The 16,799-nt window shown below is 34.6% G+C and overlaps 1 protein-coding gene across 2 annotated transcripts in view; it reads right to left on the reverse strand.

The window, feature by feature from the left end:
• Nucleotides 1-736: 736 nt before the first annotated feature.
• The window catches only part of LOC134137898 (cytochrome b5 reductase 4), a 32,148-nt gene continuing 16,085 nt past the window's right edge, over nucleotides 737-16,799 (reverse strand). For both annotated transcript variants that reach the window (XM_062571044.1, XM_062571045.1), the window contains exons 7-16: nucleotides 16,174-16,231; nucleotides 15,973-16,066; nucleotides 15,336-15,368; nucleotides 14,581-14,703; nucleotides 9,889-10,029; nucleotides 8,676-8,828; nucleotides 7,882-8,032; nucleotides 3,783-3,869; nucleotides 2,236-2,400; nucleotides 737-1,307 (exon numbers count right to left, since the gene is read on the reverse strand). In XM_062571044.1, coding sequence (XP_062427028.1) covers nucleotides 1,253-1,307; nucleotides 2,236-2,400; nucleotides 3,783-3,869; nucleotides 7,882-8,032; nucleotides 8,676-8,828; nucleotides 9,889-10,029; nucleotides 14,581-14,703; nucleotides 15,336-15,368; nucleotides 15,973-16,066; nucleotides 16,174-16,231 — 1,060 coding nt within the window. In that variant the 3' untranslated portion in view covers nucleotides 737-1,252. The remainder of the gene's footprint in view (nucleotides 1,308-2,235; nucleotides 2,401-3,782; nucleotides 3,870-7,881; nucleotides 8,033-8,675; nucleotides 8,829-9,888; nucleotides 10,030-14,580; nucleotides 14,704-15,335; nucleotides 15,369-15,972; nucleotides 16,067-16,173; nucleotides 16,232-16,799) is intronic.

Here is a 16,799-nt window from a genome sequence, read left to right on the forward strand (position 1 = left end):
GATCCTTTTCTAATACTATCTTCAAGTCTAGTAAATACGAGTGCACTGAAAATATGACAGTTCAGTTTAGGATAGACAGCCACTGTCACATAGCAATTCCACCTTCTAAATTTTTTTTAATTCCACCTATAAAAGGATATTATTAGAACATTTTGTCATAAATGTTAAAGTATGGATGTTAGAACAGCAAGCCTGGCTTCTTTGGAAGAAGAAATAACCATTCACCATCATAAAAGGAGGATGCAAACATTATTAGAACTCATAATGAAACAGTAGCTACTACTAACAACATCTAGAAAGGTCACTCCTTGGCTCTTTTCTTCCACCAAATTATTACGTGACAGGAAATTACAGTTTTATAACAACAAGCTTTTACTAATGGGGTGAAAAAAATGGATTCAAGTAACATTATTCAATATTACTGCAACCTGTCAGAGTATTTTTAGGTCCTTACCAAGGCACCTGCAGGCCATAAACTGTCATGCTTTTATCCTCAGAACAGTTCGTGACAAGAAAATGCTTGATACCAGCATGGCCACACAGGAAGTTCACTGGGAGATCAAGACTTTACGCCTATGTTCCAAGTTCTCAATTGCTGTCCTAAGCTTGTGGAAATCTTTCTGTGTCACACTATAAACTGAAAATACAGAGAATGTACTAAAATGCACATAATTCATGTAAAATTATTATTTTTTATTATTTGATGTACATTTTGTATTTTACGAAAAGCTCTTAAATTTTACTCTCTGTAAATGTGTACAAAACCAAAAACTTATCTGGATCGGTTGCAAGTCAAATAGAGATTTAAGTTGACAAAGAACATATTTCAGTGATCAGTTACCTGAGTTACAGTGCAATGTTTAAATTCAGACAGTATTGCTCTTAAGACATTTTACAGTAAGAAATAATAAGCATTTTGAGTCAAAACCTAAATCAGTGCTTATCATAAATTTCAAAATTCTCATGAGTCAACAACATTATATAACTAACAATGTGTACTATACACTTTTGCTTGCCTCTACAATAAATTAACATCCTGGGTGAATTTTAAGTATTAGCAAAAATATTTACAAAAACAAGGTAAAACACAGTATAAAACTTTTTTTCAAAGATATATTTCTTCCAAGAAACAGTTTGGTACCAAGACAGAAATTTCAAGTCTTAAAAAATTACTTCTCATTTAAATAAATTCATGAAGGTAAATAAATAAGATCGATTTATACAAACAAACATTGATATTTTCATTTTTTTTTTACGCAGTAAAAGCATGTATCTCTTCTTGGGAGTATCCAAAATCCTTCAGACATCTGAAAGTCAGAAATAAAGTTTGTAATATTAGTATTTGGAAACCAAACTCCACCACAGACATACTTAAAGCACCACAACTTCAGTACTGCCATCCTGTTTTTATTCAGGCACCATGAAGTTTACCTTTACAAATACAGTTAGAAAACATTTCATGCCCAGAAGTTCATACACACTGCACAAACTTTTAAGATACTATCACAATTCCTAAAAATAATTAAAGATATTGTTTTAACTATCTCAGATTTCTCAAGGGTTGACATAATTATTGGCCAATTTCACCCTCCTTTACATACATTTCTGCAGCCCTACTGAAGTCAGTTGCATAGAAATGATGTTCATATTGGTTCAATATTTGAAACTGTATGAGAGAAAGTTGTTGGTCTTTTATCTTTATGGCATCTAAAATAAAATTATGAGGTACAGATGTAATAGAAATATAAATGCACTAATAATCAACAGAACTGCTTCTCATGAAGCAGCTGCTTCTAATTCTACTTTTAGTAACTCAGTTTGTCACGCAGGTATCAATACAGAAAGCTTATTTCCTATAACTTTTATCCAAACACTAAAAGCAGCATTTAAAGTCTTGAAAAAAGTCATTGTTAAAAAGATGTTCTTAGAAAGTTTTTAACTAGTGCTCATGAAATTCACATATTGCTGGATATTTACCTATTTACATACTAAGTACAGTCCTAAAATACCATGTCAAGTATTTTTGAAAATGCAGCTTTTAAAAATTAAAAGTTTTCTCATGAAGCAGAAAACTGAAGGCCATTTTAGAAAGACCACCAAGTCAGAAATAGTGTAGCTGATTAGTATTCAACTAACTGTTGAACAGAGAATGAGGAAATTAAGAACGAAACAAAAACACCCAAGCCCCCCCTCCCAAACAAACAAACAAACAAACCAAAAGAACTCCACACTCACTGTACTCCTTGTTCAGTAAAAGGTGTTGGACCACAGATGCAAATAAGCACTTTGGAGTCTTTTCTGCTTCTTTTCATAACCGCAGAGAGGAGAGATGAAGAAATTCTCCCCTGTTTACCCACCCAATCCTTTGTTGGTTCTGAAAGAATGAACTGAACCTCAAACCTGGAAAGCAGAAAAGTATTTCAGAAATATTGCCCCAGATTTGAAGTCTGCTATACAACATCAGTGATGGAGATACTGATGTTTCCTAGGATTACTTTCTTGTTCTGCTCTACTGAGCACAGTATAAGACATCACAGACATTTAGTATTTCCCATCAAGCAAACAAGCTAACCAAATCACCTCCAATATTCTGTATTTAATTAGATAATCCAATCTTCACATCTCAAAAATCTTTTAGTTGTAAATTTCATCAGAAATAGAAAACCAGCTGGTACCAATTAAGATACTAAAGCACATTTACATTATACACATATACAACATTGGTGTAACTCAGTACATAAGCAGCAAAACAGGAATGTTTAGCCACACTTGTGAAAATGTCAATGAAATTTCATTACTGAGAAAATATTACAACTGGTTTCAAAGATTTGTTGTCAGGGTAGTTACTGAGCAAAAAAAAAGAAGTCAAGCACTCGTGTATCTGAGGCTCATATTGAAAAGGAAAAATAGCTTATGCTGCAAAACTGCACAATGTCTAGACTACAAAGCTTTAGAGGTGCCAGATGTCACTATATTATGAAATAATATTGACTTTTCACTTTGATGTTTTGAAGGAATACATGAAATTAGTTTGTTCGCACAATTTCAGCTAAGAATAAACATTTGCTAAGCATAAACAAAAGGAACTTTTTTCATCTCCAAAAAACCTAGATATTGACAATTTATGTAGTTACAAAAGCAAGGATACAGTAACTAAAATAAACAAAAACTTAAATTGTTGTGTCTCCTGACCAAATTGTGGCCTGTCAAATTAAATTAATATTACACATCCACTAGTGCATTTTAATACACATTTACACTGTAATAGAGGAAGAAATTGCAACAATTAGGGAATAAGTAAAAATGAAAGCAATAGGCTTAATTTAAACTTTGAATTTCTAAATGAATATTTCCTTGGGTGATAACTAACAGGCTTTTCTCAAGACTCCTCTGTAAATTCAGAATTTTGCTCCAAAGGTATACTCTCCTCATCTGTCACTTCCACACTTCTCTTTGTATATTTCTCATATTTCTCCAATTTCATTCTCTTTACATTTTCTATTGCTAAAGCTATTTTCTTCACCTTCAAAAACCTTCTCAGCCAATCATAGGTACGACCTCATCTAAGATATCATCTCTAATAAACACCTATTATGCATCTATCAAACTCCTGTCTTTCTATTGGACCTACACAATATAGTAGCATAGCCTACTGATATGTGCCTCTGATCAATAAACACATTTATCTTTGTGGCATAGCTGTATAACACAGTCTAAGTTCTAGAGCCTGTTCTCCTATATACTACGATAATACAAATTTGTTTTCTACAGGACTTAAATACCTTTCATCTTTAAGTGCTAATTGCTCCAGTTGGTTTCTCCAAAGTATATCATCTTCTGTTTTGTTGAAGAAGATCAGCTTTGCTGTCCTAAAAAAAAAAAAAAAAAAAAAAAAAAAGAAGAAGCTTGTTTCTACATTTGAAACAAGTGTTGAATAATCAGAACTTACTGAATTATATGAATTATATAGGAGCATTTGACTTATGAAAGTCTGTTGGGCTTGTGACTCTTCTTCTAAATGCCAGGATCCTATCTGATCCTAAGGAAAATAAGGAACTCTCTCACAGAAGTTACATTGTACTCTAAATCAGGTCTAAGTTTATCAAGTTTTACATAGTGTTTTCTCAATACTGTTTGAGCACTATTTCTGCAGCTAACAGATGTTATATCAATTCTGCATACTTTTTTAATATTACATACAACAGCTTGTAGAGATTAAGCTGGAATTTCAAGAAGGTTATGTCAATATGAAATTCATAAAGATGTAATCTAAGCATACCAAAGATAGAACAACCTTACTCTCAATCTGATTTTGAAAATATGTAGATAAAAAATGATCCTCAGGAGACACTCAATATAAGAGCACTGTACAAAACAGTATGTCTTGCAACTTCCTTTATACCAAACTTTCGTAGGATAGTTTACCAGATCACTCAGGTATTGCTGTCCCGTAGGGGTGCTTCCCTGGTAATTCTAACATCTGCATAGACAATTTGGAGACAAAATGCGACACACAAGGGAGTAAAGCACACATGGCAACTATCAGCAGCCGTGGAGCACCTGTTCTCCCCTTTGACCTCAGCTTTAAATAAAAATACTAGCCTTCCCTGTCAGGGACCTAACTCATCAACTTGAAGAGCAAACTAAGCTAGTGGCACTCTGCACCAGCTTACCTTATTCCAACTTTTTTTTTTTTTTTTTTTTTTTTTTTTTTTTTTTTTATATAAAACCGATTTTCCTGTATAGAAAGCTACTATTTACAGTTGTTATATTTGCTGGATAGTTCATTTCAAAAATATCACTAAGGCCAGTGCTATTATCTCTTCAGACTTTTATGCTACAACAGAGGTGAAACAGCACAAAAAGACTTTGCAGTCAAAGTACAATTTACCATCTGATAAAGCCTCATAAACATGATTCCTCTTTTACTGCCAATGACAGATTAATACACTGGGCACAACTGACCTAAAACTGAAAATCTACAGCTAAGCAAGCAGGTCCCGGAGAGCATCCTACAGGGCTTTAAGCTGCAGGTGGTTCTTCAGCACAGACATAGCTCTGAGCAAAGAGTGTGTGTTGCTACGGCTCCAGAAAGAAGTTCACATAGGGCAGTGCAGTACTTGCGGGGAACAGGTACCTGCCAGGACTGCCACTGAGCCTGAGCTAATAAGCCTGCTGGTCCTTCGTGTCGCACAGCCCTGCAATTCCAGCTCGATAAAACAAGGTACTGCAACACCCGGCATCGTTCTACATGTGGCCAGCCTTGCATCCAAGAGGCTGGCACGAGGCACGGCATTACGTTCACGTGACGCTGCACTACTAACCCCCATCGACCCCAACCTAGCTTACGCAGAGCCATCTTTCATGCATGCGTGTCACATATCCTAGAACTTCTGTTCACAATCTCCAACAGTTCCAAAACCGCAATTAAAAAGCCCATATTCTCCTAGTCCGAAGATTCGACGTTTTTCAGACTTCCAATTTTTTCCCCCTTGCAGCCTGGGCATATTTCAATTTACTGGGAAGCCTCTTCCAAGCTATATATAGCACTAAAGACAACAAACTATCTTAACGAGCAGCACACCCATTTTCTGCTGGCAAAAATAAAAAGCAAGGAATAACAGTTGCATGTAATACCCATTAACAGTGTTATCACGAGAAGGAAGAAGTTCCAGATTCAGTACAGTTCAAAATAAACTGCAGTATACAAACTTTGGAAAACTTGTTCGTCATAGAACAAAACACTATCCCACACAAACCAGCCACACTTTGTCTTTATATGCTAAAAAGCAACTTATTTGGAAGCCAGAACGTGCCAAAAACAGGTTTCTTAAACTCTTCCCAGAGCCAGCTTCCCTGAAAACACAGATAATATAGCTCACTTCAAGAATGTCAGGCTGGAATGGTGCAGGCCAGCAGCAAGTGCTAAAAACCAAAAAACAACCCACTGCCAACAAATACATGCATAAGAAAGCAGTGCATTTCACCCTTTGGGTACAAAGAAACTTGGAAGAAATTGCTGACAGTTTAGTTACAAGGGAAGGAGAAAACAGCTAAAAGGAAGATGCAGAGATTAGATTTGAGCCCACTATTACATAGGAGCTAACAGAGAATGAGCACAGAAGCTTAGATAAATGAAATGAGAAACTTTATCAGTCCTTTGGAAGGAAACAGGGGAAATCCAACAAATACATTAAAAAAAAATACTTCAAAGAAGGCAGATTGGAATAAACTTAAAAAAAAACAACATGCAAGATCTTATGAGAATCTGCCTAGGGAAAGAAGTTAAAGAGTTCCTTAGATGATTTTAACGCAGAGGAAGACTAGGAAGGGAAGAAAGTTGCAAAATCAAGTTCAACCACAAAAAAAAAAAAAAAAAAAAAAAAAAAAAAGGAACGATGAAAGTAGAACGGTGTATTAACAGAGAACAGAAGAACAGAGTGAGAGCTTAGGAATGAAAAGCTGGAGACAAAACAAGGCACACCTATCAAGGAGAATCAAGGATAGACTGCAATTCTACACTTACTTGTGGAAAGCATCTTAGTCATCTGCCTAATGTTTAGGGCCTTTGTGCCTCGGTTGTCTTTAAGAATAGAGCCAGCTGACTGCAGTAATGCAGCATCAATAAAAAGGAGCAAAAATGTCCACTTAAATAGGAAAGAACAGCATAGAAGATTGCTATTTTGTAAAATGAATGCTTCGGCCAAATACAATTTGCCCTATTAGAGGGGAGACAAGACTGAGGGGAGACTGTTACTCTGATATACAAAGGGCTGCTGCAGATGAGAAAAAATTGGTGTGGACAAGAAGAGAAAAAAATCTACCATAGACTAGAAATAACAGGCCTAAATTATAATAGGGAGATTGAGGTTAGACAGTAAGGATAGAAATCTAATACTCCAAAACAGTTATGTTCTGGAAAACACCACCTAGAGAAGATGTCGTTTCTCCAGTAATTAGTAATGCAACAGTAGAGGTTTAGTCAACACCTGCTTAGAACAACACAGGCAGAAGCTGATTCTGCTTCTGAATATCGAAGTGGCAACTAATTCATCCTTCAGATCCTTCCTCAGCCTTCACTATGATTCATGTTCTAGTGTACGTAAACAAAGTTTATAGGAGTCTTCACTTATCACAGTAAGAATTTTATGCAGTTTTTTACATAAAATACACATATTATATGATAAAATACGTAAATAAATACATAAAATAAAAACACTCTTGCAACATTTTCTAATAACAGGAAGTGAGGGTTAAAAAGCAAAAATAAGGCCAAGAAACTAAACTGTCTACAGCAGTCAGAAACATCAAGCTTAATGTCTGCATAACCTGTCAGTTGAAGTTATTCTAGTGCCTAATGACTAATGACTGTACTTTCATGAAAACTAAAATTCAACTGGTAAAAATATGTTACTATTTCTTCTAACAGGTGTGAAAAGTAAATATATACAGGTATATTAGCTACTCTAACAGATTAAAGAGAATCCATATCTAAGTAAGTATAAACTCCCTACGTTACGGAAATGAAATTTACATTGAAATATTTCAGTATTAGAAAAAAGCACTCCAATGCAAAGCTAGATTTTAAGTAGTCAAGTTTTCTGTTTCTTGGGATAATTTATATCATGATTAAAATCCAAACTGTAAACCAGTTCATTTTGTTGTTGGTAGCCAATAACCAACTAAGTACAAGCTCCCAAAGACTGTCGCAGTCTTCCCTAAAGCATGTCAGTTTTTGGCATAAACCAAGGAAAAATGCTTTCATACCAATTTTTTGGCATTTTAGTAACCCTGAGGTTTGCCTACTACATTTTGCCACATACTTCCTATGGATTATTCTAGCTTAGGGGTTTAATCATTTGAAAAAGAAAATGTACATACCGGAGACTACTAACTTCAGTTAGAGCAAAATTCAGCAGTTTAACCATTGGTGTGAAGCCTGTGCCTGCTGCCAATAAAAAGAGATCTTCTAAAGCCTGAACTTTTGACATCTTGAAGTTACCTTCAGGACTGCTAATAGAAATACAGTCTCCTATATAACAAAAAACAGAACAGAAAGCCTTAAATTAGATGAAAAATCTGAACACTATTAACTATTTTTAAAGGCCCTTAATATTGCCTTCATCCTTGTAGTATTAGGGTTCTTTACAGAGGGCACTATATTCATATCACACATGGATCATTTTTGTTAAAATAACAGATGTTCAATCAAAATGTCTTGTTTAGATGGATTTTACACAGTAACACTGACTTCAAAAATGTGCATAATTTGCCTCATATGTGAAACAGAAAAGGAAGTGCATCTTAAATCTAATAAAACATACCTAGATTTCTTTATCCAAAAAGTACAGGAAGTTGTTCTAAGAGTATATACAGAATTAAATAGAAGGTAATCACTGAAAATTAATGTGTGATATAGCTGATATATCTAAACAGTTACACTTAAATATAAACCCATTTGGAAGATCAGTCAAGACAGTTTTGTATAATGAACTGTTCCTAATTACAGTGAGGATGAAGCTGCAGGTTTAGGATACAGGAAACAAGATTTTTTAAAAAGTTAAAAGTATGCACTGATTTATAACTGGGGAAACAATAAGAATATCACAATACCCTGACAATAAATCTACAGAGATAAACAATTGCTGCAAAAGTGAAAAAACACATTTACTTACCAATTTGTAGGTGGTCAAGTGCCTGTGTGAACAGTCCACAGGAATAAATCTTAATCATTAAATATATATTTGCACTATCATGGCAAGATGGTTCTTTGAAATCCAGTGGCAAAAAAGGCAATAAAGGTGTGTATGGTTTTACTACCTCTATCCCTAAACAGAAAGCAAAAAAGGCTGCTAAGTGTCCCTTATTCAGCAAATTTACTGCAAATATTACAAATAATCTATATGCCCCATACAAATAAGACCATACTGTGCAATTTTGAGCAAGTATTTTATTTTCCACTGTACCATTTCTTATTAAAACATTCTTCCATTCCCCTGACTAAAATCTCCAGGCCATAGGATGTTATTTCTGTACAACTTAGCAATTCAAAACATTGGAAAGGGAAATCTATGGTCACCCTCAATGAACAAGAAAATCTAATTATTACCATTCAGTTTCAAGTACCACAGCTTTCTTTTTTATTGAAACAACAGATTTTTAACACTGCATGACTAGATTTTCTTCCATTATGATTTTTAAAAATTTGCATAATAATAATAGAAAAAGATAGCAAGAGTGGGACACCAGCACAGAATTGATGGAAGTGGAGTGAGGACAAAATACACTTTGGAATTAAAAGATATTTAACAGTTTTTCTGAGCATTCTGAGAGAGTTTCTCTGCCATGTATAAATGGCACAATGCAAGTACCAGTATAACTGCCAATATGAAAGCTTTTTTAAAGTATTAAAAAAGCAATTCTTTTCTTCCAAAATTCTGAAGAGTAACACTTAGACAATGCTTTTCTTAAAACATTTCCTCTTCATGACTCTATCCTCATTTTAATGTTATCATTAATACCGTCCAACTTGAGTAGAAAGTAGTGTTACCAGGACCAAAAGACAGAAGCAACACTGAAACATAATCCTCCAACAACATGCCAGAAAAGCTGCAAACTAAAAGGAGTAGACTAATTATTTGCAACACACATAAAATGAGCTTTCCCCCACTACTTGACTAGGGAGAATCTTTTAAAAGAAGAGTTGGAAGAAGAGACAGTAAGGTCAGCAATAGAACAGAATGACAGACATCTTGATATTTAGCGTTTTGACAGTATTAACCCAGTCAGCTTGTTACTAAGCTGTGATTGCGATCATGGAAAGGCAGACATTTTAACCACGGCTTTATATTAAATAACCATGATTATATTATATTTTTTTTTTCTTACCTGCAATAGTTTGTTTGAGGTAAACATGTTGTCCAGTGGGAACCTGCAAATGAGTGCTCTTAGGCAACATAAAGCAGAAGAGCTTGGTGTCATGAGTAACTTCTGTCTTAGAAACCAACTTGCATTTTCTGAAGAACAGTCCTAAAAAAGTGTTTTACTTGTTATTTAAGCCTTAACCTGGTTTTCTGTTCTTATATAGCTTTTAATAAGAGATAAAAAAATATATATATTTCACTATACACCGTTATAAAAACATTATAAATAGCTGCTTCTTGTATCATTACTTACAATTATTTTCCCCATTTTGGGCTGACGATTCCATTTACAGCCTTATGCTATGCTCTTAATGACAGACTGAATCATTGAGTTATCAGTTAGCACAGACTGGGAAGAAGTAGAAAAGCTCCCACATATTTAGAATATTCCCAAAAGTAATGGAAAGCAGAAACACTTGTACCATATTGTATCTGCACTAAATCCACCGTACAATGAGAGTATGAATGCACATACGCACACTAAAAATTGTTGAGTAATGCAAGGGAAAAGTAAAGATGACATGGCACCGTGGTCTTCAGGAACAGACTGTCAATACCCACCCCACGTCCTGGCTATTTATTCAGCTGACTATCCTGCATCCTTGCAATTTCTGACACAGCTACCTATGCAGGAGCATTGACATTTTTTGTGAAACAAAGTATTTTAGCAAAAGAATCTCCTCCAGCTCTGTTTCACCACTTGCTACTCTCAGTCCACTTACAGTTACAATGTTGTTTGTGCTACAATATATAAGCACATGTTGCAAATGCCAAAAGGAATGTATACAGTATACTGTTCAAAATGTGAAACATGTTAAGAGCAGGTACTTCATTACTGACAATGATACTGACAGTATCTTAAAAATAGAAGTGTTCACATTTCCTATATAGCGCCTTTTAGCTTTTAAATATTCAAGTTGAAAAGCCTATCAGGATTCAACAGTAGAGAGCTTTGCACAATTTTGCAGGGACACAACACCAATACATAAATGCTAATACACAACATCAGTTCAAACTAACATATGTACCTCTATGCTCAAAGCACACCTTAGCATTATCAGTATTTTAGACAAGAAATGTTACATTTGGGCTAAAATATGACTTATGAACTGCAGTTGTGTTGCATGCTTACTTAGAACAGCTTAAAAGGTCAGACATAAATGACAAACTTTCGTTTATGGGGCTATTTTGGAGGCAAGGACAAGAGTTTCAAATACAGCCCTTTTCAGCCTGCAGATTGCGCAAACAGTCCATCAATTAAATACTGTGCAAAAGGTAACTCAGGAAAAGCAAACACTGATAATCACTACACAAGGTCTGCATTTCTACTGAAATTTCTCAAGAAACTGTCAAAGAAAGCAAGGAAAGAACCCTGCTTACACAGAATAGCTATGAAAAACAGGAACATGTATACCCCTATTAGCAATGGGGATGAAAAAATAGGGGCGAGGGGGAAAGGAACTCCTCATAATTTTTAATTTTGTTCAGAACAAAAGCAGAATAAACAGAAGGGCAACTTCACCAATACTTTATAGAATCCTAACGTACCTGCAAAGGGCTAGGAGCAAAATCAGTCCTTTACGACACCTCTGCTAATGTGCGATAACTGATCACTTATACTATAAATAACTGCTGCAGCAAAACATTCAGGATAATGCTGGCGAAACCTGCATCTGTTTTAAGCAGCCCTCCTGATCTACGTAATCCACTTCATTACATCACTTCCCAGCCAGAAAGGATTTGAAAATGCAAAACGTAAAATATGATGTTAATATCATGCTGACTACAAACAGAGTTTGCAGAATACAAGGCTAATAAAGCAAGGAAGAAGGGAAAGTCCTCAAGGAACAAAGGGTACAGATGTAAAAACAGCCACTTAGTAGCTTTCAGTCTGGAAACAAATCTGTTTATAAACGTTAATTTAACAATAGATATCAAACATAGAGAGTATTTCCCTACTACAATGTTAAGTGTCATATTATCATAATAGGAAATAATCACAATTATCACAATTGACTATTTGGGAACATGTGTCCAAGCTTCTATTCTATAATATCCATAGGAATAGTAATTACTTCTTAAGGCAACTTACAGCTATTGTGGAATTCCAAAATTAGTGGTGTAAATTGAAGATAAGATGTCATTTTAATTTTTCTACCTGAAGATTAGTATAATGTTTTATACTAATAAACTTTATATAGTATGTTTTTCAGCATTGCAATATTCTAGCTGTAACCTGAAACACCAGCACAATGATAGTACCACACTGCCTAAACAGATCTATTACTCAAATGAAGTTTCATGGGATAAGATGTTGAAAGTTAAGTCCAGAGAAAATCAGAAAAAGCAACTAAACAGCTCCCACAAGCAGTATTATTAAAGTTTCATGCTAAAAATATAAATAAAAAAATAAAGTTTGAGAGAAGAATCCTCTTTCCTGTAATAACCTCACATCTTTTATAAATTTCAACATAAAATTTCTAACAGTCCCAGTGAATATTTTGAATTCAAATTGCAAAATTTACATGCTTATATGTTAGAATACTTGAGCACGATACTTTTCCAACTACACTTTCTGCATTAAAGCAATTTCAGTGAAGCAGCATTTCATACCTTTCTCCTTTTTCTCACGTTATCAAAAAACATTTAAGTCATTAACAAATATCTGAGCTACTCATGAAAACAAGATGAGGGTGTGCAAAGGACACAATCTGCAACACAGGAAATTCCAACTAGGTATCACCTAGTGGTGGAGTCATCAAATACAGTAGCAGGATACCCAGAGAGGTTGTGGAGTCTCCATCCTCGGAGATGCTCATACCTTGACTGGACAAGGCCCTGTGCAACCCGCTCTATAATTGGACCTCCTTTGAGCAGAAGGTGGGACCAGATGAGCTCCAGACGTTCCTTTCAACTAGATCAGCCTATGATTCTAAAATTTCTTTTGAAGTAGAAACACCAAAATAGAGGTGTTCAAATTAAAATTTTGCTTTTTGTTAAGATGTTGCAGGATAAGAATTTCTGGAGCAGAGATTAAAAAAAACACTATACATTTGTTGGATTCCTCAGTTCTGAAATCGAGGAATCAAAGAAACTCATGCTCAGCGAGCCCTTTCACTGAAGTCTTCGGTTTAAATTGATATGAATTCAGTTAGTCAATGATAGATGATAAAACTATCCAGTATCTGTAACATTTCACATTGTTCTGTATAACATGACAAATGTTATATTAGAGATAGATTTTTTTTCTTTTTTTTAGAGAAAAAACAGTGGAATAAGCATCTAAGAAGCACTGACTACTATCTTCTATTTGGATTTCTGCCAATTGCATATAATCATCCTCATTTTCTTCCTCATCATTTTTGTAAGGATCTCTAAAACCACTATATTCTATAACTTTTGTTCTTCTAGGTATTCTCATTTAATAGTACTCTTTTTTGTTTTCTGTAATCACAAAAAGAGACAAGGAAGGGGAGAAAAGAGCAATATATAGTGCAAAAATCATTAGTCCAAGTTGTCTCCCCTTAAATACAGAAAATTATACTGAAAAAAAAGCTAATATTAAAGTGGATGACTCAAGTGTTTCTGAAACTCTCATAAGAAAAATTACATTTTATATAAGCTATATATTGAAATGTGCTTCGATGCATCAGACAGTCTTTCTGAAACACACTAATCTCTCAACTCCAAAGGTGTTAGTATCAAAACTTAGAGTCAGACTCAGAAAGAAACATACAATACATTGATAAACACTTAATTAGCTATTGAAAAATATACAACTTTACTTTGACATATAATAAGGCAGATTGAAGTCAAACAGTCAGCTCTTGAACATAAAAAAGTCAAAAGAGCTTTTGAGAAACAGGACAGTTGCAATAATGTCAGAAGCATGCTTATACTACATAATTGTGCAGAGATTTCTAATTTTGCTCTAAACAAGGAGCACAGTGATCACAGCAGTGCACTTAGGTGCTGTGTCAAGCTAATATTCAATGCAGCACTTGAATTTATATTGTGCTAACATAATATTCAAGCAGTAGATGTATACATGAATTTATATGTGCTAACATAATATTCATGTATATATCTACTGCTTGTTACAGACACACCAGCTCATTCAGAGCTGCCTTTTGTAACTTCGCATGATTTGCAGGACCTCATTTAATCATGGCTCAAGTCACAAAGATGCAGGATGCTAGAACATTACATTTGAAACAGGATGCATCTATAGTAATAGCTGGAACTGTAGGCATCTGTTCCTTCACTAAAGTTTTTATTACACTGACTGACACAAGATCACCCACTATGTCCTCAAGGGCTGCTGAGGTTTTCACACAAACAGAATGAATATTAAGCACCCAGGTAAAGCTATGAGATGCAACATCCCTCAAGCAGTCTTCACCTTCCCCCATTAGACTCTCGAGCTTTCAGCAAACCTGAAAGATCTTCAATTCTACCATGGGACAAAAAATTAAAACCCTTTAAGCCAAATCCTTTCAAGGCAAATTCCTGAACAGCTTTCAGCAAGACCAGAGAACATCTCTGAAAGAAATTAAGACTACAGAAAACAAAAAAAAATCATGGAGAATCCAAATATGCCTAACATGCTCTGAAAAACCTTAAAACAACTAGTTAACATGGCCATTTAATTGCTTACCTCTGTTCTTGCGTTTGATAAATGTGTTATGACTCTCCAAAGGCTGTCCCAGCATCTTCCAATGAATGTTGTCTTTTTTCTTTAAGATAATCTCTACCTTCCCAACTTTTCCAGCAATATTTACTAACAGAGGAGAGTTTCATATTGTTAGTTTTAGTTACATTTTGTACCCCCAAAAATTATTTTACTCCTCCATTATAACGAGACTCTAGAAGGATTCGTCATTTTTCAAGACACACAGAATTAATGTGTTAAATTAAACACCAAATTAAATGTACTTCCAGCTATCTCCTTATAATATTAATCAGTATATTTTAAACAACAAGCACTAACTTAATATGCTTAATAAATGCATCATATTTACTAAATACACTGTGAAAAGATTCACAGTCCGTCTGGTCAAAAAGAGTGCTCATGAATTCAAAGTTCTCAATTACTGAAAATTCATATAGACTACCAATATTTACTTCCTCCTGTCTAGTAAAAGCCATTTGAATGAACAAGTAAATTCTAAGAAAATCTCAATCTAAGCAAAGAAAGTTTACAAATACACAACCAAACTAATTTCTATGATTTAATATTAAAGTATTTGATTTAATGGCTCGATTTGATTGATTGTGTCAGAAACTGAGAGCTAGCAAAAGTATAAACTATCTGATAAACGAATACTCATTGGGGCACAGAAAAATAACTTGACATGCAACATCTGTCATTAAAAGAGAGAAGAAAGAAATGCTACAAGAGACAGAACTTACTAAAAATGTCTTCTTCAACTGCATGATCTAAGTCTGAAATAAAGAAAAACAAATCTTTAAGGAGAGAAAAAAGAAAATTCACATTCTAGTCTTCACATATACATTCAGCTCAAGGCTAGAAATACTAAGTGAATTAACGAGTCTAGTACTCCATGAATCTTCATCATGCCCTAAAATTTCACTCTGTGGCATCATACCAATCCCAGTGACTTCTACGACCTAACACACAATGTCAAGAAAGGCACTTGTTTTCTCATTATTTTTACAAGTGATTCATGTAAAGCCACCATCTGCATTTATCAAAATAATTTCACTCGATATCTTTGAACAAGGAATTTAAAAATCATCAGCAACCCAAACTTGGTGTTAATGCAATGTAAAGTTCTTCCTCTTTCATTTCTTACTATATGTTATTCTACTTAGCTTAGGACATCAAATGAGAAATGGTATAAAAATAAACATATTAAAAATTAAGATACGCATGTTGACAATGTATTTCCTTTATACTGAGTTATTTTTAAGTCATATTCTCCCATGGAAGACATAAAATATAAAATACACTACAGGTAGTCTGTGAGAGGTTTTTAAAAAACAGAACGCAGATTCAGTACTTTCAACAGCAAATTTAAGTACCTACCAACTTCTAAGACATAGGAATAGTCATTCACGATGATCTCTCCCCTTAATCGTTTGTCGTCACAGTCAACTGTCACCAACTCTGCATTCATATCCTTACATCAGCAAGGAAAAGGAACATCATTTTAATAAAAGGTGTCTCAGAATTCAAGCCAGATCACAACTGGATCTTGTAATTCTCATTTTCATAAAACGCATTTACCTTCTGTTTAGTATATATAACAATGGTGATCAAACCATCTGTTTGGAACCAGTCATAACTGTAAAATAAAAAAATATAGGAAAGAAAAAAAAACATATTTTTGGGACATACCAAACTACATTTAACAAGTAGCTTCCAGGAAGAGCTTCTTTCATGAAGTCAAAAACTAAACACACTTATTGTGTTTTGAAGAGGTAATTCCAGAGCCAATCATTTTCAAAATAACATTAGAGAAGTGTATTTACCCATCCTGGCAGTTACCATACTGTAGTTAAAATTACATAGTATTGGTCTTATTCAGCAAGCACATACATCCTCTTTGCAACACACAATCTTTCCTAACAAGATAGTCAACATCTCCAGATAAAACTCCAGACAAAAAGTGGCCAAGTGGGTTCCAAGAGTTATTAGTTCCATCCTACACACCAAGAACAGCAGGACCCCTCATCTCCCCAAACCAAGATTTTACATTCCTATGTTCCCAAGCCCCCCCCAAACCTTGTAATAAATCTAGGACAAGGCTGAGAAACAGGAAGCACACTCTTGTCATACTAAACGTTTGCATTGCCTTACACTTGCCAAGAAGTCCCCAATATCTCTTTAGCACAGTATATTCATCTTCATCC

The sequence above is a fragment of the Rhea pennata genome, chromosome 3 (genome assembly GCF_028389875.1).
Source record: "Rhea pennata isolate bPtePen1 chromosome 3, bPtePen1.pri, whole genome shotgun sequence".
Lineage (NCBI taxonomy): Eukaryota > Metazoa > Chordata > Aves > Rheiformes > Rheidae > Rhea > Rhea pennata.